General features: G+C 34.0%; 4 protein-coding genes across 4 annotated transcripts; 2 read left to right on the top strand and 2 right to left on the bottom strand.

Moving 5' to 3' along the window:
* The first annotated feature begins 378 nt into the window (after nt 1-378).
* LOC139885529 (CASP-like protein 1F3) lies at nt 379-1,477 on the top strand. Its single transcript, XM_071869283.1, has 3 exons — nt 379-512; nt 642-759; nt 1,253-1,477. The coding sequence occupies exons 1-3, from the start codon at nt 379-381 to the stop codon at nt 1,475-1,477; spliced, it is 477 nt and encodes a 158-aa protein (XP_071725384.1).
* Nucleotides 1,478-2,186: 709 nt separating this feature from the next.
* Nucleotides 2,187-4,552, bottom strand: LOC139885528 (uncharacterized). Its single transcript, XM_071869281.1, has 10 exons — nt 4,354-4,552; nt 4,139-4,213; nt 3,957-4,015; nt 3,730-3,865; nt 3,503-3,599; nt 3,321-3,387; nt 3,035-3,223; nt 2,798-2,952; nt 2,427-2,528; nt 2,187-2,349 (listed from the first exon to the last, which is right to left on the bottom strand). Exons 1-10 carry the CDS (start codon nt 4,550-4,552, stop codon nt 2,187-2,189), a joined length of 1,242 nt encoding a protein of 413 aa, XP_071725382.1.
* An 8,106-nt stretch (nt 4,553-12,658) lies between these two features.
* On the top strand, nt 12,659-16,409 carry LOC139885527 (F-box/kelch-repeat protein At1g16250). Its single transcript, XM_071869280.1, has 5 exons — nt 12,659-12,922; nt 13,818-13,943; nt 14,269-14,474; nt 14,681-15,265; nt 15,830-16,409. The coding sequence occupies exons 1-5, from the start codon at nt 12,659-12,661 to the stop codon at nt 16,407-16,409; spliced, it is 1,761 nt and encodes a 586-aa protein (XP_071725381.1).
* A 660-nt stretch (nt 16,410-17,069) lies between these two features.
* LOC139885526 (zinc finger protein CONSTANS-LIKE 14-like) lies at nt 17,070-19,009 on the bottom strand. Its single transcript, XM_071869279.1, has 5 exons — nt 18,329-19,009; nt 17,967-18,107; nt 17,509-17,747; nt 17,191-17,269; nt 17,070-17,105 (listed from the first exon to the last, which is right to left on the bottom strand). Exons 1-5 carry the CDS (start codon nt 19,007-19,009, stop codon nt 17,070-17,072), a joined length of 1,176 nt encoding a protein of 391 aa, XP_071725380.1.
* Between the last annotated feature and the right edge of the window lie 5,491 nt (nt 19,010-24,500).

The raw sequence follows: 24,500 nt of genomic DNA, 5'->3' as shown, positions 1-24,500 counted from the left end.
CATTAGGATGTATTTTTCAAGAAAGATCATTTTGATAAAAAATTCTGTATTATCTTGCCGCTCTTTGTGGTATTTTTTTATTCAATTAAACAGGATTCTATTTTAAATTTCACGAGGCACTAATGACAGAAAATATTTCTTCTTTACATGATCAATTAATTCTCAAATTTCGCTTCAAATGATTATGATATTAATTCATTTATCTAATTAATCAAAATAACGTAAAATCAGCGAATGTAATTACATTTTATAAGCCAGCCTCATAATATTTCTATTTCTATCTACAAATATATTTGTAACATCAAATATTTTCTCTCTGTCACTCATTGAATAGCGACAATTTTTTTTTAATAAAATAAGGGAAATTATTATTAGAAGATGAGGATTTTCGAGCTTGTGTTAAGAAGTTTAGCCATAGCTTTTCCATCGGCAGGGTTAATGGTAGCCATTTCTATAACGCAGAAAGTTGCTTTTGTTGGAGAAATCACTTACAAGGATTCCTTGGCTTTCAGGTATGACGAACTCCGTATTAAATCTGGCCGAGTTTGTTAATGTCGGCTATCCGGTTCAAGAATATGAAATCGGTTCATACTTTTCTTTTTCCTTAAACTGAAAATTAGATTTTTTTTTTTCTTTTCCAGGTATCTGATTGGTGTAGATGCAGCAACCTGTGGACTCTCTGCTTTAGGATTAATTCTATTTATTTGCCTTCAAGGTCGTTCAGAACGTTATGATTTCATTCTGTTTTTGGATGATTTGGTAAGCAAATTAATTTTCTCGAATATTAATATCCTAGGATAGATAAAGTATCTTATGTAGGAATCAAACAAGGATGCTTTTCGTCGATCGAATTTCGTCGGCTCTGTCATTCTTTACTAGGATTTTCAAACTGGTTTGATTAGTTCGTTTTCATTACTTTTGCTTATGTCGTCTTTCCTAGGATTTTACATATTCCGGCCTAGGAATAGGATGCATATGTTTGCTCGCATCACTTTGTAATTGACTTTTGTGGTAATTCGCTCCGGTAGTCAAGTTGTGGAGGATATTTTTCGATAATACCTACTGGTTTTTTCTAGTTTGGAGGACTAAGAGTTTCATAGAGGATTATATCGGTCAATTGACACAACTTGACTCGGCCATTTTGTTAATAATATTGTTCCCTCTATTAAAAAAAGTTTATGTTCATTCATTAGAATGCAATCAAGAATGGCTTCTTCAATTTCGAGTTAACTAACTCTACTTATGTCGACAGATTACGACATTGCTGATGATGAGTGGTGTCAGCGCAGCGAGTACGGTTGGTTTAATTTCTGAGCATGGAGACTTGAAGACGTATTGGCCTCCTGCCTGTACTTTGGTTGGCTCATTCTGCAAGAGAATGAAGATTTCTGTTTTTCTCTCTTTCTTCGCTTTCACCTATTTCCTAGCACTCACAATTCTATCTGCCTTGCGCCTGAAAGCTAAAAATCCTAACTGATTGAATCCAGGGAGATCAAGAAACATATATAGCAGATCTAGAGATTATTTCTCTCTTTTTATGTTTTAGTTACATTTTACGATGAACAATAACTGTACTCTTTACTCTGTTTACATTTCTTGGATTATAAATCGACGCGATTCCTAGAATTTTCCTAGGCAGCAAGCCAAAGTCATGAATGACAGGAAACTTTCATCTGGAGCTTTTATCATGTCACGACCCAAAACCACCCTAGCCGTGACCGGCGTCTTAACCTCCTCAACTCGAGATTAAGACCAGCCTAATTTTTTTTTTTTTTATTTATTTATTTATTACTTTTCAGAAATATAAGTTTTTTTAAAATATAAAAACATCCTCATACTTCTACCATTTATTTCATATACTTTTAAGTTTAATAAATTACAATTTAGTCCTTATATCTATTTAACTTTTAATATAAAATCATAATATATCATAAAATCGTTTTAGTTCTAATCGTGTGTCTTAATAGATGACACGATAATTTAATGACATTAAATTAAATGTCTACGTCAAATTAATTATCGGGGTGTAATATATCATATAAATTTTTTAACATTTACATACTGTAATTATTGAATTGGGAGATATAGGCTAAGATTGCAACTTACATATAAGAATATATATTTTGTTAGGTAAAATAAAGGTACACATTGAGCTTCTGTGAGATTTCTAGTGCTCCGGACTCGAATCAGGATTCGATCTCTTCACAATCTTTGAGGTGTTCCTTGAGGGTTTGGCTCTGAACTTCCCATATCTCAGAATCCCATGCCAGATCGATTTCTGGCAATTGGAAGTCATCAGGTCTTAAGGACAGCTGGAAATCGGGTAGTTCAGGTAATGCTTGGAGAGCCCTGCAGGACATATCAAAGATTAAGTAAACTTGAGGTACAAAAATCCTAGAATGATGAAAGTAGGAAAGTGTGCTTACTTTTCTTCTTCTAGAAGGTAGCCGTACATCTGTGACTTCCTGGAGGCAACTTCAGGAATTTTCTGATGCAAATGTTTCATTACACCCCAGAGTGGAGGATCCCTACAAGCACGTAAATCGATGAAAAATTAGGGATGGACTAAACTGATCAACCCTATCAAATCAAATCAAATCGTTTTTTAATCGATGGAACAGTCTTGACTTGATCTATCAATTATTGTTTGCCGGATGAAAAATTGATCTTTGAAAAGTTAAATCGACGGATGGAACTACAACAGACAAAAATCGACCGAATCAAACCTAAACGTTTGAGAAACCGATTTCGATTTGATTATTTTTTAACCAACCATAGTATATCGATATTGACGAACCTAGTGACAGGCTGCGAGAGGCAAAAGCTAAGTAATGCCTTTTTACTCTGAGCAAGAAGCTCTTCAGCTGCCAGGAAACAACAAACAGCACTAATGTGTCCAGATGGTTCACTACTCTTGTCAAGAATTAGGCCATGGTAGTAGTAAGCTGCAGCCTGTTTCATTCATAAAAAAAATTAGAACCGAAAATACGAAACAGAAAAATGTATTCAAAGTTTGCAGCATTAGAAAATTAACCTTTGCTTCTAGGAATTTCCATTTAATGAACCAGATATGTTTCTTTCCTAGACTGTAATCGTTATCACACTCAGACAAGGATTGGTAAGCCTGACTATAGTAAACGAGTTGTTCGCATGCCAATCTCCTCTTAACGGATAAAGACGCTTTTTGACTCTCAACGGCCAGACCGAGCTGAATCTCAGTTCCCTGATTCCAACAGAAAAGGATGTCAACTACTTTTCCTAGAATAAAAATTTATTTACCAAAATTTGCTGCCCGTTTTGGAAATCGAAAAACTAGTTACCTGGCCTAGAGCTTGAATCGAAATGGCTTCTAGCACTCCATCCTGGAAATCTTTTGGCAATCTCTTTCTATGATTAGATTATTTAAAAAAAATAAATAAACAAAGTTAGCAACATAGCTCCAAAAATGGTTTTTTTTAATTACAATTATGTTATCCTAATTGCTTAGTATAAGATTACGTACTTGATTTCATCAGGTATGCTGGTTAAAATCTCCTTGACGCAGAATTCCAGGTATCCTGATGCCTTTAGCAGCAAATCGACGGCCTCCCGTTTACAATCTGGTGGTAAAAATTGCAGATAAATACCGATTAGCCTTATTTCTTGTTGGCTAGGATTCTATCCGATTGGAACCGAAGAATTAAAGTAATATGATTGAATTAAAATGCTCAATAGGAAATATATTTAAACCTGTAGAGACAATCCTGATGCCAGAGCCAGAGTAATCTTTAGGAATCATTATTGAGTTAGCTTCGGATAACGTCAATACAGCCATCATGTGGATGACAGATAGCAATTCAAACAAGGAATTCTCGACACAAGTTTCCTGTCCAACAACAAAATTTGTAGATTGAATAATTTTCTAGAGTACGAATCAATTTTCAGGAATTTTATGAAACATCGAAAAGAACTTGTACTTTTCGTCTGTCTTCGAGATTTTTCCACTTGAATTCAACCAATTCCTCCAGACCATGCTCTGTTAGTAAAAGAGAATAGCAGATTGAAATCAGTTAGGGAGTTGCTTTCTACTTCTGACGAACGATTAAGTGTATTGGAAAATTAATAACTATTTGGGGACGGAGGTAATAAAACATGATACCTTTCCTGGTGAGTCCAATTAGAAGAGGCAAATACTCCTCCAATGCTCTCCTCAATTCAGGAATAGCAGATCCACCTGTCGAAAACGACACATTTCGATAACATCATTCTAGTTCAATTTTCCTAGCCAAGGAAAATTAATAAAGCAAAAAGATCAAAACTTCTAAGAAAGTAAAAAGTAACTTCAATTCTAACAATGTTTTACAAGAAACTAACCAGTGTTATCTGCTACTAACACAATCTGATTCCTTAAACAGGTCAACCTATCTGCGAGATCCTTAGGAATCAACCCTCTAACCGATCTCTGAACATCTGATTGCGCCGGAATCCACATTGTAGGAACGAACATGACCAATTCAGGAACCGAAACCTTCTTCTTCTTCCCAACTACATACACAGAAGAAGTGCACCCCATTTTTGCCCCTCCTGTGTTACTTGCCTCACAATTAACATCCTACAACGACAAACTCCATCGTCTAAACACAATTTAAAGCACAACCAATCAATAATTGGAATCTAAACGACACGTTGAACAAAAAAACAATTAGAAAAATTTAGTATGAAATTGAAGAAGAGATGGAATGGTTTTGATCAGGGTTATTATGAAATGATGATGACACACTGTATATTGTTGTTGGAGAGATGGGGATAGACAAAATGGAAGCTTCTAGGTTGCAGAAACAATGGTGGTATTTACATTACATGACAGGGTTTTAGTGATAGAGAGAGATAGAGAGAATTAAGGTGAGCTCTGTAACCGAGACAGGTCTCACATGGCGGAAACGTAGATTTCTCTGCAATTGTGACTTTCTTTATTGAAATATTTATTTGGGTAAAGTGCAAAAAGTCCTTAAGGTTTGGGATATTTTAATATTTACCCCTTATATTTTAAATATTATATAATTCTCTAAAGTTTTAGTTAAATACATATATACCTTTTACTATAAATCTTTTTTCCTATATTGGTGTCGTTAAAAAATAATATAGCATTCAGCGCCTCGTCGCTTAACCATTAAGTTGGGAGTTCGATCCCCAGAAATTTTTATGGCCAGTTCTCTACCATTCCATGCGGTGATAGTTAGGATGAGAGATTAGTCTCACGACTGTCGGTTGTGAAGATACCCGGGAAAATCAAAAAAAAATAGAGTATAATTTTGTAAAGAATATCACATTTTCATAAGATTGATTAATTTTCATCTTCTTACTAAAATCAGGGGTTAAATATAATTTTCTAAAACATAAAGGGGTAAATTTTATATTAAACCAGAGTTTAGGATTTGTTTGCAATTTACAAACCAACTCCCCATATGCGTATACCGCTATTGGTTCCATAATTAAGCGTCAAATCTGGGTAATTAATTAATTAATCTAAACCATATCACTTGGTTTAGCAACTTAGAATTCTGGACCAATCTTCTTAGGAGGAGATAAATGTCAATTTGTAATTAAAAATTGGGTAGAGTCAAACTTCATTGTTGGGAAAAAAAGTAAAATTATAAATTTATTTTAATTTAGACTTGAATGTATATATATATATATATATATATATGATTATCAGTTTATGTTATACTAGTTCGTATCCTATTATGAGTTATGAGAAATAAAACATGCATTCTATTCCGTATGTCCATGTTCTTAGGACCGTCGATACAATGATCAAATGATTCGACATTTTCTATTAAAAAAGTTTTATTGGAGTGGAAATTAGAAATATGTAGGTAGATATCTGTAATAGGGAAGTAAAAAAAAAAAATTGGGACATATTCCTCTCTTAATATAATGATTAATGTAGTGAATTAATGAGATAATGACATATGTCATAAAATGTGATTTTATTTTCTTAAATTCAAAATAACAACAATTAAAATATTTGATTTAGTGACACGTGTCATCATCTCATTAATCGCTACATTAGTCATTACATTAAATCACTATCTCTAGCATTTTTCTATCTGAAAATATTTTTTTAGTTTGACTTATTAACTATAGTTACGTTCGAAATTTCATTAAAAAAATAAATAAATAAATAAATTATGTACATTAACTTTCAATATTATATGTTCATTTAAGATGCATTTAAACCATCAACTATTATGTTAAGCTAATCTAGGTAAGAAAAGTAAACCGAATTCAATGCTTTTGGGTTTGCTTTGCGTGCCCAACGGCCGGTGGCCTCGTAGCAGCCAAACTTTATGTGCAGCTAGCCGGTCAACGCATGATAATTGGTCGGCATTTAAGCTTATTACGTTGACCTCTATCTCCATTTTAAGGTTTCCGACTACATTAAATCGTTCAATTCCTCGACTAGAAAGACAATCTCTTATAACTATTAGGTCAAGTCTATATTAAAAGAAATTGGATAAATTTGTTTGAAGGACTAAATTGTGGGGTGCGTTCAACATAAATTAGCCATCAACCAAAGTATTATGGTCTGTGGAGAATATTGTGATAAATTTAAAATGATCTAGATAATTTTTTCGGTAATTTAGAGAGGAACATTTTTCTGTTCGAGATTTTAAGGTTGTACCTCTTAACATGTGCAGTTTTCGATGATAAATTTCTTTTTCTCTCTTAGAGAGTGTAACATGTTTATCGATGTTTATGTCTTTACGGGTTGTAATTTAGGCCAAAATATGTATCAATCTTTAGCAAAACATTAGAAGCATCCTTAAAATCACAAATCTATAACTTTACTGTAATTGTTACTCCAAATATAATAAATTATACTCCTTTCGTCTCAAATTAGATGCTAATATAAACATATTTTTTTTTTCAAATTAGATGCAAATTTTGGCAAGTTTAAGAAACATTAATTATGTTTATCCATTATACCCTCACCAACTCCACCCTCATGTGCTACATGTACTCTCTCTCGTCAATTTCACCATCTTCACCCTCATATCTCCCATGATTTAATATATGCAATCATAATTATGTTGAAAAATAAATTTATAAATATATTTCTTTAATTTGTGTGAGATCTCCTAAATTAATATTTAATTTGGGACAGAAAAAATAATAATAATAAGATATTTGATAGGTGAGAATAGACAATTTGTTTCTAAGACATGATTAGATGAACTGATTTAAAATAATTACCGATGAAAGTCATGTGTTTCGGAAACTTAATTCAGCAATCTGTTGTAATAGTACGGCAAAAGTAACCATTTGATCCATGTTTTCAACGTTTGTGAACTATTCATTCCCTCCAAACATAAATCGAATTAAATGGTCTCTCAAACGTTAATTTTTGAACTACTTAGTCCCTCGACCCTGACGGACGTTAACTTTGGCTGATCTGTCATTTTTAGCCAATCAGAACGTGACACGTGTCACTTACGTGTAAAAATGCCACGTAGACTTTCTTATCCAGGTTTAAGTTATCCTGGTTATAATCGAACCGAACCGAAATCGAACCGAATCGTCATCTTCTATTATCTACAACAAAAATGGCCGATCAATTGACCGACGATCAGATCTCTGAGTTCAAGGAAGCTTTCACTCTATTCGACAAGGATGGCGACGGTACTTACTCTCATTTCAGATCTGTAATTTCATTTCCATTACAAAAGTCTCGTATGTTTTGTTTGATTCACGCTTTGGATCTTTCTTTTGCTAAGATTTGTGTCAATTTTGTATTCGATCGTCGTTGAGATGATTGGCTTGGCTCTATTATCCGTTTGGCCTTAGATCGTTGTAGATGCTTATGTTAATTGTTGTATATCATTTGGCTCGTTCATGAATTGCAACGAAAATGGTTTCATTTCTGCTGCTGAGCTTCGCCATGTGATGACGAACCTCGGGGAGAAGTTGACCGATGAGGAAGTCGACGAGATGATTGATGGCCAAATCAACCATCTCTCGGACGGTGGCGAAGTCCGGCGGGGATGAATCAGATTCTTCTTCTGTGGCAGTGGCGGAGGAAGCGGAGGAGGAGAATAGGTCGGTGGTGGTTAGGGATTTGGAAGTGACGCCGGAGAGAGAGGAATCGTAAAGGGTGTTGAAGTTCTTGATAAGAACTCGCTGGGATGTGGTGGAGGTATTGGACGATGATGGGTGGTCGTCGTCGTCAATTTGGTCAGAGAATGGTGGTTGGTTGATGGTGGCGGCGGCGGTTGGTAGGCACATGAACTTTGAGAAGCAGAGTTGGAAATGTTTCCAGAAGATATTAGACATTATCAGTGAGAAGTTGAATGAATAATTAATTAAGAGAGAGTTGATATAGTACTGAAGGGATCGATCTTAAAATATAGAGAACAAAGGTTCAAGTGTTAATGTTATTGAGGTTTTAATTTCGGTTCGGTTCGATTATAACCGGGATAACATAAACCGGAATAAGAAAATCTAGCTGTCAATTTTTACACGTAATGTCCACGTGTCACGCTCTGATTGGCTTAAAGTGACAGCTCGGCAAAATTTAACGTCTGTTAGGGACGAGGGACTAAGTAGTTCAAAAATTAACGTTTGAGGGACGATTTAATTCGATTTATGTTTGGAGAGACTGAGTAGTTCACAAACGTTGAAAACAGGGACCAAATGGTTACTTTTGCCGTAATAGTACTACTAATGCTGTGTGACTGAGATTACTGTCTTTAAATTACCGATATATAATTAAACAAATTAAATTGTGTTTAACACATGGGGCCACCTCCTAATGTTCGATTCATACGAAACAAGCACATGTGCAAATTTGTGAAAAGTTCACGATATACATATAAGAGTAAAAAATGCATGCAAGTAGTAAAATATCATATTCATATGTATATATAGCCAGGCCGGTTAAGTGTCATACAAATTTTTAAATATAAATTATATTAAAAAAATTATATTTATTTTGAGACAAAAATAGTATATAATTAAGTCAAACTAATTAATTTCGATATCCAAGTAGTAAAATGCAAGCTTTATACCTCTTAATGGATCGATATTAACATCATTACGTAGAATCATGGATCGATTCATGATTCTACATAATCGTATTGATCACACGAATATTTAAATCTTTAATTTAATTAGAGAGGTTGGAGGTTTCGATTTCTGACAATGAAAAAGAACGCTTTCTCTACGTTGTAAAAGTTATTGTGTCTCGATAAAATTAGTTACAAATCGTAAAATGAATACGAAAACTAAGTGTTATAAAAGTGTATATAATTAAGTAAGAATCCATGTTTCATGTTCACAGAAACCTAAAGTAATGTAATTTTTTTTTTTCCTTTTCTTTTTTATACTTAATACAATCTATCTATCCAAAATCCACTCTACACGAGTCGAACACACATCCTAATTGCTCGAGAGTACTCTCCAGAAACGTCCATGTTACGGAGTACTGCTTCCAGGCTGGTTTCATTAGATTTGAATCTTATCATTTATCAATATAAATAAATGCATGATTTTGAATTTTTCAATCTTAGATCATCAATTCAAGACAGACAGTTGTACCAAATTCGTGCATGATCAACCTGTTATAATTAACTCAACAAGCATGGAGCTTCCCGGCCCATTTTTCGAAACGTCGAATTAACCTCCATGAAAGTTTCACTACTTATATAAGTAAAAGTTCTCAAGCTAATTGGTTGTTCATGTTTCAAAACATATGATTCCAATTAAACGTCGTCATTTCGGCCAGGACGATTAATAATTAGGATTTCAAATCTCGTGTCTTGCACCATAAAATTACGCAAAACCTACTTTATATACTCCCTCCGTCCATAAATAATTTATCCATATACTTTTTTTTATTCATTAATAATTTGATGTTATTAAATATGATTTTTATCTAAATATACATCTAAATTTTAATATACCAAAAAAGTACTCGTGTCAATTATATATGGACGAGGAGTACTACATCTTAAGGTTGTGATATCATTATAAATAACTAGAATTAGATCAAAAGACGAAAGGATGTTCTCAGAAAAAGAGAAAAAAAAAAAAAAAAAAGACGTTAAAAAGGCAAAGCTGAGTTTCAAACCTTGGACTGATCAGATCGACATTATAATTATTATGTAATTCAATAAATATTTTTTCATTCTTTTTTTTTTTAATAAAGTGAAATCATCATGTTTCAATTGATACTAGAAATTTGTGTCGGGGCCATGGAGCTCTAGAAATCCTCACATCTACCAACACGTATAAAAGCCATCTCTTAAGAGTTTAGCTTCAAATTCACAGTTCTCCGTAGTTTCTCTAACATGGAAGAATTTACCGTCTCTCATTCGACGAAATAGAAACATCGGAAACAATGTCGTAATCAGAAGCCTTTTCGGCTTCTTCTTTTTCGGCTTCTTCTTTCGGCTTCGATGGCGTGGACGAATCAGAAGCCTTTGGCTTAGGAATGGGAGTTGGCCCGGAATTCCTCAACTCAATGTCGTAATCTCTCCTCTTATAAGGATCGGAAAGAAGGTCAAATCCGTCTTTTACAATGATGAAGGCATCAGCAGCTGCTTTAGAAGAATTCCTGTCAGGGTGTAATGTGAGAGCCAATTTCTTGTACTCTTTCTTGATGATGCTAAAGTCTGTTGTTGGATCGTTAATTCCTAATATTATTTCATACCAATTCTTCTTATTGCCCATAAGACTATGAACCATGTATGCTACATAGTAACCGTCAAATTCCTGGCAAGTTAGGATACATCTCTTTGGCTGATTTCGCGCACATGATTGCCATCTCAATGTTGCCTTTCTCGAATAGGGACTCGGCGCTGTCTCGAACTCTAGCAGCCGCTGATTTCACAAAATGGGTCACCACCATGGTGTGATTGATCGACGAATATGCTGTTTAGAGTAAGATGTGGTAATGAAAATATATATAGACAATGTATTTTGCACCCGTTGAGTCTACGAGGGAGTGCAAAATACATTGTTTCTAGAGTCAAAAGAGTCACAAAATTGCCTTAGATACATTGTCGTTTGGTAAGAACCAGAAGAATGTACATTCAAAACTTCAAGAGTCGTTTAGTTAGAAGAACCAGAAGAATGTACATTCAAAACATCAAGAGTCGATTGAAATATGTAACTGAAGACTCACTTACAAAAATAATTATAAGCTAATCAATAATTTATAATTTTATTTTTTTGAGGATAATTATATTATTTTTAGTTTATTTAATAATAAAATTATAAATCTAATCATTTGTCTAGATATGGTTCCAATAATTCTACAACTCCGAGTTCTTAACAAGCCTTTAACTCGGAACGGTTTTAACAAGCCTACAAGCTGGAAAGGGATCAACAACCCTATAACTCGGAAAATTATCAACAAACCCACAACTCGGAATGGTTCCGTTGAAACTACAACTCGAACAGTTTAACAAGCCTCCAACTCGGAGAAAAAATAAACAAGCCTACAACTCGTGACATTTCTGTTTAAATTACAACCTGGAAAGGTTTTAACAAGCCTACAAGCCAGAATTGTCTCAACAGCCCTATAACTAGGAAAATATCAACAAGCCTATACCTCGGAACGGTTCCATTAAACCTACAACTCAGAATGATTTTAGCAAGCCTACAAGCCAGAATTGGTCAACAACCCTACAACTAGGGAAAATATCAACGAGACAACAACTCGGAACGGTCCTGTTAAAGCTACAACTCGGAACGGGTATTAACAAGCCTACAAGCCGGAATTGGCTCAACAACCTAACAACTCTGAAAAATATAAACAAGCCTACAACTCTGAACGGTTTCGTTAAAAGTACAACTTAGATCGGTTTTAACAAGCCTACAAGCAGAATGGTCTCAACAACCCTACAACTCGGAAAAAAATAAACAAGCCTACAACTCGGAACGTTTCCATTAAACCTACAACTAAGAACGGTTTTAACAAGCCTACAAGCCGGAATAGGCTCAACAATCCTACAACTAGTATAAAAATATATCAACAAGCCTACGTCTCGGAACGGTCCGTTAAAACTACAACTAGTAATGGCTTTAGCAAGCCTACAAGCCGTTATTGTCTCAACAACCCTACAACACGGTAAAATATGAACGAGCCTACAACTCGGAAAATATCAACAAGCTTACAACTCGGAGTTTGCAATTTTCCCAACCGGATATTATTTTAGCAAAACTCAGCCCAAAATATTATTTGGGCTTCTTCTTTCTCTCTCTCTCATCTGACAACAATATCCATAAATGGTAAAAATAACCGTTTGGTCCCTGTTTTCAACGTTTGTGAATTATTTAGTCCCTCCAAACATAAAATGAACTAAATCGTCCCACAAACGTTAACTTTTGAACTACTTAGTCCCTCGTCCGTTAGTGTCGTTAAGTTTTGCCTACGTGTCAATTTTAGCCAATCAGAACTTGACACGTGGACATTACGTGTTAAAAATGACAGCTAGACTTTCTTATCCTGGATTAAGTTATCCTGGTTATAATTGAACCGGACCGAAATCGAACCGGAATTAAATCGAACCGAACTTAAATCAATTTCTTATCTTATCTTATCCTCATCAGATTTTATCAGGTCTACACCTGACCTCGACTATTCACTTCCATCCAGAGATCAAATTCGAAAATAATGAAGATAATAGCAGAAGAGAAGAGAAGGAAGAGATTGTTCCCGACATCACGCTCTGTTGATGACGGGAGAGGAGGAGGAGTGAATGCGAGCGAAGACCACCGTGACGAAGGAGAAGACACCGCCGCTGCCTCCTTCGATGGCTTCGAAACCGCTAGCGAACGTGACGTCAGCTACCGGGATAATGATGAAGAAGATGGTCCTGATGTTTCGAAGCAATCCCTAGATGGTGATTCTGTTCAAAATGAGGAGAAATTGAAACAGGTTAGTTCTAGATTTACTGATTATTTTGATTTTTAGGTGTTTTGGAGTGCCGTTTGGCGTCGTTGAACTGTCACTGTAGATCGACTTGGATCTTCTCCCTCTCAAATCCTCCACCTCGAACACTCCTTTAAGAGACCTCATCAGTCATCACTTCCCCCAAGTTCAACTCTCTGTACAACTACGACACAAAGAAAACCCAGATCTTGATTTCGATTGAATATGTTGATTATAAAATTCCTGGATTTCACTCGATCGTAATTCAATTTTAGAACAGATTGAGTTTGCTTTCCGCTGTAGAGATCTCTAGTTTTTCGAAGAACACTCTGGATTTCTTCATCTTACTTTTGTAGGAAAAAAAGAACAATGATTTGACTAAGGTTTCTCCTATTGTCATGATTGTATGAATGATCCATGTTCTGGGTTTAACTTTGAAGACACGAAATTTGATTACAGTATAAGAGCTCGGGTTGAATTCTGGGTTTGATATGATAAAATTAATTTTGTCAAAATGAAAATCTCACAAATACAGTATTACACAACAATTAATCTCGACACTAATTTATTTTTTCATCACTTCCTGCTTTCGAAAGGAGTCAACAAAAACAAACTACATTATCTTTGCTAAGAGAAAGGAGTATTTATGAGAAACGGATGCATGAACGAATGAAATTTTGATTTATTTGCAGTAGTTCGAGGTTTAATTTTTAAAATTTTGTTGACAGATTGCAAATCCATTACTTCCTCTCCGTCTCGATTAACGATTAATTTGAACTATGAATGTACAGAAAGCTTCAGTCTTACTTTGCAATTTCAATTCATTTAGAAGTTCAAAAAAAATTATTCGTCTCTTTCAAAAGTTTGGTAAAATATGCATTTTGGCATGAATGGGTGGTAGCTGAGGTGGTCGGCGTGGCTTGGTTGTGCGAGGCGCAGTGGAGGCGGCGGGCAGTTCATCGATTTTGATTTTGGGTGGGAGAGGTCCGTTAGGATGTACGGAAGTGATGCGGCGACGACGGCTATGGTGATTCGTCTTTTTCAACGAAGAAGATGAAGACGTGGACCAAACCAGATCCAGTTTATTTAAATTGTAATCTTGGTATTTGATATGAATCGATTTTTATTTGGTTTGATTTTTTGTTTGGAAATAAGGTTGTGTTTGGCATTAAGATATTCCAAATCGGGATAAGAAAGTCTAGCTGTCATTTTTAACACGTAATGTCCACGTGTCAAGTTCTGATTGGCTAAAATTGACACGTAGGCAAAACTTAACGACACTAACGGACGAGGGACTAAGTAGTTCAAAAGTTAACGTTTGAGGGACGATTTAGTTCATTTTATGTTTGGAGGGACTAAGTAGTTCACAAACGTTGAAAACAGGGACCAAACGGTTACTTTTGCCATCCATTAATCGGATAAATACAATCGGCGGTAGATTTTGCAATTTCCCAACCGAACAGAATCAGCTTTCTGTCGGCAGCCAGCATCATCAGATCAACTGCTCGCCTGACTTTTTGAATACTTTCCATTTCTTCATCGTCATCATCATCATCATGTAAGTTCTACAGACTTGCATTGTCAATTTTGTATTTGATCGATTTTAATGAATCCAGAATTTGCAGAATCTCATTTTGGGTATACCTAATGAATGAAAATTGAAAAAATATCCTTTGTGTTATCTCTGATTCATTGTGTTTGAGTTTGTTTGGTTAGTGAGAAAAAGTATGAATTGATTATATTCAACGCATTTGTTGTTTTCAGGGAAAATGAGCATCAACCCATCATCCCTGGATTGCCAGATGATTTGGCTTTGATATGTTTGGCCAAACTCTCACATGGGTATTATGGATTGCTTCAATCTGTTTCCAAGAAATGGCGAGACACCATCCGTAGTGAAGACTATGCTAACTATAAAATGTCTAAAGGATTGTGTGGGGATTGGCTTTTTGTTCTTACAGAAAGCTCTGAAAACCAATGGATTGCTTACGATCCTCTATCCGATAGGTGGCATCCTCTTCCTGTATTTTCGAGGCCTACGCATTTTCATAACTGGAAACACGTTGGGTTTTCGTGTGTCTGTGTCTCTAATCGTCTCCTCGTGATTGGGGGATCTTATGAACTTCGTAATTCTACACAGCCCTTTCAAAAGTCTCTGATAACCAATGAAGTCATGCAGTTTGATCCTTTTACAAATCAGTGGTCTCGTGTAGCTAGCATGATAACTCCTCGAGCCCAGTTTGCATGCAACCTCATTGATGGCAAGGTTTACGTTGCTGGAGGGCGTAATTTGTTTTCAGGCAACAGAGGTCTTCTCCTTGCCGAGGTTTATGATCCATTAACTGACAGGTAAGCTAATTGTAATTGTTTTTGTAGATCTATTCTTGATTGATGTGAGCTATGTTCTAGCTTTGACTGTTGATTGAGAATACTGAATAGACTCAAAGTGAATCATCTATCTGCCTTTTAAACTTGGAAAGAGCCAATGGATATTACTAACTCTTAAATTGGCTATGCCTCTGTGTAATAGAGATTGTACTCGGGCAATCTGGGGATGATCCACTTTTGGCAAATTTGATAAATATCCAATTCACCCCAAGCTTTCCAAAATCCCCCATTTTTTCTTGATTGCAAGGATGTATGAGTTTGTTGAAATCCGATCCACATAGGAGAAAAAAGTCTCATATTTTTGTTGTTGTACATGTTAGGATTATCAAACTAGGTTGCTGTATTGATAACTTGTTACTCGTGATTCGTGAATTGTGACTTGTGAGGCATTTTATATTGTTTTTGAATTCTATATTGTCTACCATCGCAAGTAGCTCAAGCTTTCGGTTGATTTAATCCTTAATGATGCAAATGAAATAGCTCAGAATTTGTTTTTCCTGAGTAATGACTATTTACAAATTACAGATGGGAGGAACTGCCACCTATGCCACAACCACAGATGGACTGTATAGGCTTATCACATAAAGGCAAGCTTCTTGTTATCAGCGACCAAGTCGGTTTGCCTGGCCAACAAACATCTTACATTTTCGATCCATCAAATGACACTTGGACTTCATTGGGGGATATCTGGGAGTGGCCCTTCTCAAGGGCAATTCAATATGAAGTTCATTTAATGGGGGATGGTCAATTGTGTACTGTTGTAGAACAAGGTGAGAGCCACATTAAAATGAGAGATATTGAAGAAGGTGAGTGGTATGATGTCGGTTCGATTCCATCTATCACCCTATCTGATCACGCCCGAGCTTTGGAGCCATTTGGTTATCGTGTTGCTTCCTGGAGAAATGAATTGTATATTCTTGGAGGGAGAGTTCTCAAGTGGGAAGAATTTGGCTCTGGAATGTTCAAGATTGTGAGGTTAAGATCGGTAAGGGTTTGTAACCCTTTGCTCAGGCCGTTACAATGGAAAGAAACTAGACCCATGTGTCTGCCAGCCAGTGGCTCCATTCTAGGATGTGCGTCAATGGAGGAAAAGAATCCATCTTGATCAAAGTAAGTACTTTTTTTATGTCTGTTAACTATACTAGTTTCATAATTTGCAGTTCCAAATGGAATCTTTCATTTGAGAAATGGTATTCTGCCGCATATTTGTCCTGCGTAGTTATAAATAACATCCAGATAGCATAGAACACTCACAGAAGTGCTGTTAGGTGCATATAATTGCTCACACATAGTCTTTATGACGCTTCGAGACGTCTGGAATGATGTAAAAATGTATTCTTTCAGCTTTTAGTGTTGTTAGAGACTGTTATTCAATTTTAATGGCTGGAATTCTTTCAAGTTCGGCGGAAAATTGTCAGGTTAAGCCCAGTCTTGGACCATATAGCGATTCCTAAAGAGGAAGGAGAAGAAGAAGAAGCGGAGAAGTTGAACCAAATCAAGAATTACCATATCGGGATATAGATTTGTTAACTAAGATTGTCAGTTAGATAGGTACATAGTATCATGTAGATTGCTTTGATGTTTCAAAGATGATTGCAAATGTAATGTAGTTATGATCAAGATTATGTATATTAACTATGAAAATCTCTCATAACTCAACATTACATTATAACTTACACCTGACTCTTCACTTATTTCTACATACATTGATACATATAAAACTGACTTTCACTTTACACTTCACAACTCCGGTTGCACAACAACATTACAATGAAAAGAAGACAGGAACTGGTAAAAACATCTACAAAATATATACAACACCACATTATACTTAAAATTGAACTTCAAAAAACAGTTTGCTTGCTTTTCACGTTTCACTCGCTTGCCTTGACAAATCGGCCTTTCACTCGCTTTCTGGTATCGGCTCTTGCTTTCCTTGATTCGTAACGAATACGCTTCTCGAACCTGTGGGAATTTTCCCAAATTGTGTTATATAGCAAATTAATAAGACAGCCTCAGTCGGTTTGCGATTACCAATTAGGCCGATAGGTTTCTGGTTCGGTCAGAATTTTCAAAACCAACAATTTATCGGTTCGTTGAAAATTGGGCTAAAAACCGACCGTCCAAACCGATGTCCATCTCTATACATAAGTATGAAAATACAGGCTTTGTAGTATTTAGAAAGCTGAGAAACCAAAGCATACCTTCTGTTTTTCTTCTTCTCCATGTAGCGCAGCATGGCATTCCCTCGGTTTTGTGCATGGATTTCTGTGGAAGTCAACAGCTTTGGCCCAGTTATGTCTTCACTCTTTGCTTGTAGAGGCTGCTCTTCCATGACTTGAACATTTGTTGACTCCATCATCATCATTGACCCAATTGTAGGGACATAGTTTGTTTCTTCAGTTGACTTTCCCTCGCAGGGCAAGGACTGATCTGATTGATTCTGGAAATATATGGTTTCAATCAAATATCATGAGTTTGCTAGAGCTTCGTTCGTTCTGTGTCCGAACATGCTTCGTCTTACTCCAGACACGAAATGAACACGACTCAGATAAAAGAAATAAATCGACGCATGCAAACACGATCAGTTACTCATCGACATCACGGCAGATAATTCTAATGAAATTCTAGAAGTAAAGGGCTTTGGAAGAAAATGTCTTACGTTGCTCGATAAGCTATCCTCAGACTCGAATGTGACACATGGCATCTTTCCTTTTCTGGTTATGTTATCTTCTTTGCAATGATTATTCTTGATAACAACTTCTTCATAATCCCTTGATCTTCCAAGCTCAAAATCCCATATCTGCAAATGAAATACATAGCCAACATTTATGAATTTGAAAAGAATATAATAAAATATCTCCGTATCAAAATAGACGATTTTTTGTATGTTTAGATTCCTTTTAAGGGACATATATCTAGCAATATTATTGACTAAATCTATATATTCATATCAATAAACCTAACAATACAAAACATCGTCTATTTTGATAGAGAGCGAGTAATAATAAAATGAAAATGAACCTGAGTTGCTTCATAAGTTGAATTGGTGTTCCACAAAAGCTCACCACTATCACCAGATTGTTCATCATTTTCACCAAACAACAGAGAAGTACAAGGGTTTTCTTGATCGATCACAACTTCCTCGTCTTGATTTTCGATCTTAACATCTTCCAGATTCCCCATTTCAATCCTAGCACCATTACCTGTCTTGTTCATTTCCATCAGTTGATCAAACACATCTTGCTTCTCTCTCTGGAAGTTCCAGAAAACAGAGGAAACGGAAGAATCTCCTTCCGGGACGGCGAAATCGTGTAAATCGCCGAGTTCCTGATCGAAAATCGAATCCGAATCGAACCCGAAAACCCGAGCAAGCTCGATCGAAGAAGGGCATCCACAAAAACCTCGTACGAAACTTCGATCCTGAAGAGTTGAGCTAGATATCTCACAATCTGAACAGAACATTAGATTGTCGGGAGATAAACGGACAGAAACAGGTAAGAGTCTGCAACTGTCGCAAACCGGAGACCGGTTGTGTTTCTCCGACACGGAGTTTGCAGAGTGAACTTTCCGGTCGCAGAACAAGCAAAGCTTAGCTGAATCAGCTCTGCAATACAAAACAGCTGGCTTCGAAGAACAACAATCACAAGGAAACAACATCGACATCGAATTGAAGCTAAACAAACCTGAATTTCTCATACCCATTTGTTCAAAATCGTTAAAAATCGAAACTTTGAATCAAAAATCGAAACTTTTTGAGTTCAAAATCGAAACTTTTTGAGTTCAAAATCGAAACTTTACTCTGTTTATGTAATGAAACAGTCTTAGAAACAAACAAATTTAACATGACAATGTAGAAGAAAGGGCTTGAGAGGAAGACAGGTAAGAGGGTATTATTGTCCTTTTGTGTTGATGATTCAACAACACATACAGAGAAAGTGTCAATGTGTAAGTTCATGTACAAAACAGCTCATGAAGAAGGTAAAAAAACACCATTGAAGAAGAGTTGCATACGCAATTTGAAGGAAATGGTGACAAAGTAGGGGTCCACATTCAGACAAAACTATCTTACATTTTTGAGTTTTTCTTTCATCATGGGCCTACTTGGCTGCATTAGAGTATTTTTCTAATAATTTTTGACATGCAAAACTAAATTTTTGGACTCATAAATAAATTAAATACAGTATTTAATGAGTTAGGTTACCCTTTTTAAATTGTAAAATGCTCCTTAGATTTAACATATTCTATTATTAAGCCCCTTATGTTTGGTCACTTGAATAATGACCCTCAAATCTTAGTCAAAGTTATTTCCAGCCCTTTCATTAATATACAAAGTAGTGGGTCACCTGCTTAATTCTTGCTCATTTACACTTCAAACTCAAATTACGCATTCAGGTATTTCTACTATGTAGGTGGTGAAGGCGGCGATGATCAGTTTAGTCGGAGTCCATGTTCTTCTAGCCTCTAGGTACAAAGAAAAAGAAAGGAAGTTTTCATGTGAAATGGAAAGGATTGAAGAATTAGGCAAGTCATTAGATTAATTTGGTAGAGTATTTTGTTCATTCACCGTTAAGCAAAAACTATTGGCGGGAAAATGAGCTTTCACCAGAAACTTCAGGGGAAATATTAAGGTTAATGAAATATAAGGGAGAAAATATTGAAGTATGTTAAAGTTCAGGTTGTAAATTTTAAATTTATTACTTCAAAAAAAAATTAAAATTTATTTATTCTAGAAATGTATTAAATATTGTAGTATTGAATATGAGTTAGGGCCACGTTAAAAAAAATATCTCACTTTTAGTTCTTTTATGGCCCACCTGTCGAACCTACATAATTTATTTATTTATTTTGAAATGAACCTACATAATTTTCTAGGAAATTTGACATGCAAACTAATTTTTTATTCATAAATTTTTGAACTTTAAGAAAAGTTAATACAAAAAATTAAATGATGTATCACTTAATGGAAATTTCATTTTTCAATAAAAATATTAAATGTCGGTAAATTATATTTTATTATAATTTCCTGTAAAATAAGTATAATTTTACATTTGAGATATATAATGCTTATAAGTTTTAATATTATTTTTAAAATACTTCTAAAGATATACTCCCTCCTCCCTCCGTATAAAAATAAATGATGTTTTAGGAATTTTTTTATTTTTAAATAATTGACCGTTTTTATAATTTCAAGATAAAATTTACATACATAATCTTTTATCTCCCATCTCACTCACATTAATAACCAATGAGAAAAAACAAAAAAATGTCATTATATAAGGATAAAATGTAAAGGTTGCATAAATGTTGCTTTAAAAATTGTGTCATTGATATTATCAAAATGAGCAAAAACGTCAAATAATTAAATACAGAGAGTGTATAAACTACAAAGTGTAATTTTTTTTAGGAGTTCTTAGAATATTCACAATAGTGTCCAAGAATTTGTGGTCAAAAATTGCCACATCTGCTTTAGAGAGAGAAATTTTTTGGAAAAATTGGACACATTTGCTACAATAATTTGGTCAACTTTTTTTGCCCAACTGTTTATCCAATGGCGGAGCCAAGTGCATGGGCCTGATGTCATATTACACCATCAAGTTTTAAAAATATTTCAAAATAGCTCTTATATTTTTTAATGAGTTAAAATTAACTCAAATTTTTGAACCCACAAAATTTGAAGTGTACAGTTATAACTATAAAGAAAAACAAACTATAAAGACCTAATACTAAATTTCTTAACTTAATACAGGAAATCAGAAATCACCGATCACGTAACCTATATCAAATAGGAATCCTTTTTTTTTTATAATTAGAAATCCTAAATTTGCTTAATTAATTCCAAAACGTCACGTAAGATAGCTTCTTCTCTTCTTTCTTAAACAAAAACAAAATACAAATAAAAGAATTCTAGTGTCTAGTTTTTTAAAAATTTAAGTTTTTATGTATAATTAAATTTATCATTTAATTTTTTAAATTTATATTTATAAACCCACTGTCGTCGGGTCCCAACTCCGCCACTGTTTTATCCATACATCATCATTCTATTATTTAAATATTCAATAATTGTATCAACAAAACATTATTAATTTTTTATAAAAAAAATATTATTATCTATTCTTTATAATTTATTATATATTATTATAAATATAAAAATAAAATAAATATGGTTTGTCGATATTGTTATTTATCCCGAATTTATATACTCGTTTGGATCGATGTTGTTGTATATCTCGAACTTGTTAACTTTTTTGGATATATATGTAATAAAATTTTCCACATCCAATTCCGACGGTTAAATCTCGTCGCCTACATCATCGTAAATATATAGTTGTCCAAAGTCACAAAGTACGTGTCTCTCATCTTCAACAATCATATTATATAGTTAATAAAATTTGATAATTAACTCACAATTTTTTTATTTATATGTAACTCATAAATTTATCAGATTGATATGTTAAAATTAATTAATTATATATGTAGGAATGTTGTGTATGTAGTATTAATAAAATAATGAAAAAAAATTTGGCCAAACTTTTGTGGGAAGATATGAAAAAGAAAATTTTGGGCAAAATTAGGAGCTAAAATTTTTGTTATAATAAAAAAATTTTCTTGGACAATACTACTTGTCAATTCTTTGGGCACTATTATAGATACTCTTAAAGCCAAATTTACAAATTAGGGCTCAACAGTGAGATAAAAAATTTGGGCACTATTATAGATACTCTTAAAGCCAAATTTACAAATTAGGGCTCAACAGTGAGATAAAAATATATCGCCTTTTCTCACTTTTTCTAAAGCTCACATGGTTATACAATATATTTTCATGCTAATTACAAATCAATTCTTAATTATAAATATTATTTAATTTAAATTTAATAATCTCAAATGAGATAAAGAGTTACTTATTTTATCACTATCATCAATCATGTGATCCAATGATATAATGTATATCTCTTAATCGCATGTTGTGGGGACATCATAAACCAAAAAAAAATAAAAATAAAAATGATAACATAAGATAAAATATTATAGATGTTGTTTAGAAATTTTCTTTATACATAAAAATGGTGGGTAAATGCTCATGCATTTCGAACATCACGGATTTTTTAGGAGATGCTCTCTCAAGGATGTTTGTTCCATTCACAAGACCTGAGTTGAGAGATCCAAATTTGAACTCTCAACAATTAAGGAGCGTTGAGATTTTGTGCCGTCTCGAACTCTTGATCTTGTTTAAGGGATTGAGCTCCCTCTCCAACTCAACCAACACCTGTTCGTAGTGTTGTTTAGAGCTTAACATGTATTGCAATTGTAATTTTTTTAAGGATCTATTTGGAAGTCAGCGTGTAACTACACGACTATATAATTACTAGGATATAATTACATGTCTGTGTAATTACAAACGAATTAAAAAAATTTATATTATTTGGTTAGTACTATGTAATTATGTTGTAATTATAAATATTATGTTTGGTTATACAGTTAGTATTTGTAATATTAGATTATAAAATATAACTAATATAATAAGAAAAAAAATTGAAATTGTGTAATTACACAAATTTTTATGAAGAGATCGGAATTGAAACTGTGTAATTGGAGCCTCCGAATTACACGCAATTACGTGGAACTAAGTAATTACATGACAATTCAAACACGTTAAGCTGCATAATTACCGCCAATTACACGAAAATCCAATTACACAGTGGATTTCCAAACACACCCTAAAAGTTATATATATTGCATTCTAGATATTTGAATTCAAAATGTTTATTATGACATATTAATACTTTTTTTTTTAAGTCGACATATTAATACATTAAATTGGTGTTAATACATTTTTTTCATATTAATGTTGGATTAACTTTATTAATAGTAAGAATAACTGTATGTTTAATAAGTGTTGGAATCTTCATCTAATAAAAAAAAAGTTATTTTTTATTAGGACATGATGGACACAGTTTGGCTTGGATTAGTTATAATTCAAAGTCATCATGTCATGATATAATCGATGTTCTAATGAATCAAACTCTAAACGGATGCTGAACTATAAAAAATGTTAGTAGTTTCTTTTTTTAGATTTTTTAGGATATCTTCTTAGTCTCACCGTTTGCGCACATAGCGGTGGGATAAAAATGTTAATTATTGATCTGTAAAAATAATCGAATTGACCGATTCGGTCATCCCCACTTTATCAACAATATCACTACTGACTGTGGCCTTGATTTCTTAATTAAGGAAAAAAGAAAAGGCAAAATCTTTTTTTTTTAATTCAGAAAAGGCAAAACCTAATGAGAAAGAAAGAAAGAAATAGCTCCAAGTCACATTCGTCAATATATAGTGGCAATAGCATTAACTTTTTGACAAAGTTTACAGCATCTCACAATGAATTTTTTTTGAAATCAAAAACCGGCCCTTCATTAAATAAATACGAACCACAACGTGTGACAAATTATTATAATTAAAAGCTGTTAGATTAATCAAAATATCATAATGAGCGAGAGCATGTGCCAATCTATTACCGTCACACTTCACAATGAATTGAGCTTTCTTCATTTTTGCGGAATAATTTTCGGAAAATTACTGGTTAAACACTTTATTACTATTATATAACTATATATTTTTTTTTATTCCAAGTTCTTTTTTAATCTAGGGTAAAGTGAAAAGAAAAAACCCTGATTTATGGATTAATACACAGTTTCCCCCTATAATTTAAAACATATATTAACCCCCTAACTATTTTGCTTGTTATCCAAACTCCCCCTAAATAGCAACTCCGTTAGAGTTACTCGTTAAATAAGATACAAATACACTGCTACCCTTTTATTATCGAGAGGTTAATTAATGCCCAAAGATCAAACCTATTATTTTGTTATCACGTTATTCTTCCTTCTTCCCTTCCACAACACGATTACATTATACACACACTAGCAGTACTATTGAATCCAAAGAAAATTCAAAAACATCTCATCATCAATAAAACTATGCACTTTCTTCTTTACTCGTTATCAGTAAAACAAATCTACCTAAATTAAAGAACAACAGTTCAAGTTTGTCATTAAAAAAAATGTATTTGTTTACGACAGCAAAAAAGGGACGAAAATCTAACGGAGATACGATTTAGGGGGGAGTTTGTATAATAAGCTCAATAATTATGGGATTAATATTTTTGAATTTATACGGGGGAAACTGTATATTAACC

This window comes from Rutidosis leptorrhynchoides, unplaced genomic scaffold (assembly GCF_046630445.1).
Source record: "Rutidosis leptorrhynchoides isolate AG116_Rl617_1_P2 unplaced genomic scaffold, CSIRO_AGI_Rlap_v1 contig99, whole genome shotgun sequence".
Classification (NCBI taxonomy): Eukaryota; Viridiplantae; Streptophyta; class Magnoliopsida; order Asterales; family Asteraceae; genus Rutidosis; species Rutidosis leptorrhynchoides.
This window is presented reverse-complemented; position numbering and strand designations above follow the sequence as displayed.

What these genes read in the sequence shown, in the direction of transcription:
- LOC139885529 (XM_071869283.1), top strand. Translation starts at nt 379, where the DNA reads ATGAGGATTTTCGAGCTTGTGTTAAGAAGTTTAGCCATAGCTTTTCCA. An exon ending in AAGGATTCCTTGGCTTTCAG is followed by an intron (nt 513 to 641) that starts GTATGACGAACT and finishes TTTCTTTTCCAG; the next exon opens with GTATCTGATTGGTGTAGATG. An exon ending in TTCTGTTTTTGGATGATTTG is followed by an intron (nt 760 to 1,252) that starts GTAAGCAAATTA and finishes TTATGTCGACAG; the next exon opens with ATTACGACATTGCTGATGAT.
- LOC139885528 (XM_071869281.1), bottom strand. Translation starts at nt 4,552, where the DNA reads ATGGGGTGCACTTCTTCTGTGTATGTAGTTGGGAAGAAGAAGAAGGTT. An exon ending in CATCAGGATTGTCTCTACAG is followed by an intron (nt 3,600 to 3,729) that starts GTTTAAATATAT and finishes TTTTACCACCAG; the next exon opens with ATTGTAAACGGGAGGCCGTC. An exon ending in AGCATACCTGATGAAATCAA is followed by an intron (nt 3,388 to 3,502) that starts GTACGTAATCTT and finishes ATCTAATCATAG; the next exon opens with AAAGAGATTGCCAAAAGATT.
- LOC139885527 (XM_071869280.1), top strand. Translation starts at nt 12,659, where the DNA reads ATGAAGATAATAGCAGAAGAGAAGAGAAGGAAGAGATTGTTCCCGACA. An exon ending in ATGCGGCGACGACGGCTATG is followed by an intron (nt 13,944 to 14,268) that starts GTGATTCGTCTT and finishes TTATGTTTGGAG; the next exon opens with GGACTAAGTAGTTCACAAAC. An exon ending in ATCGTCATCATCATCATCAT is followed by an intron (nt 14,475 to 14,680) that starts GTAAGTTCTACA and finishes TGTTGTTTTCAG; the next exon opens with GGAAAATGAGCATCAACCCA.
- LOC139885526 (XM_071869279.1), bottom strand. Translation starts at nt 19,009, where the DNA reads ATGGGTATGAGAAATTCAGGTTTGTTTAGCTTCAATTCGATGTCGATG. An exon ending in CAACTTATGAAGCAACTCAG is followed by an intron (nt 18,108 to 18,328) that starts GTTCATTTTCAT and finishes TTTCATTTGCAG; the next exon opens with ATATGGGATTTTGAGCTTGG. An exon ending in TGAAAGGCCGATTTGTCAAG is followed by an intron (nt 17,106 to 17,190) that starts GCAAGCGAGTGA and finishes TATATTTTGTAG; the next exon opens with ATGTTTTTACCAGTTCCTGT.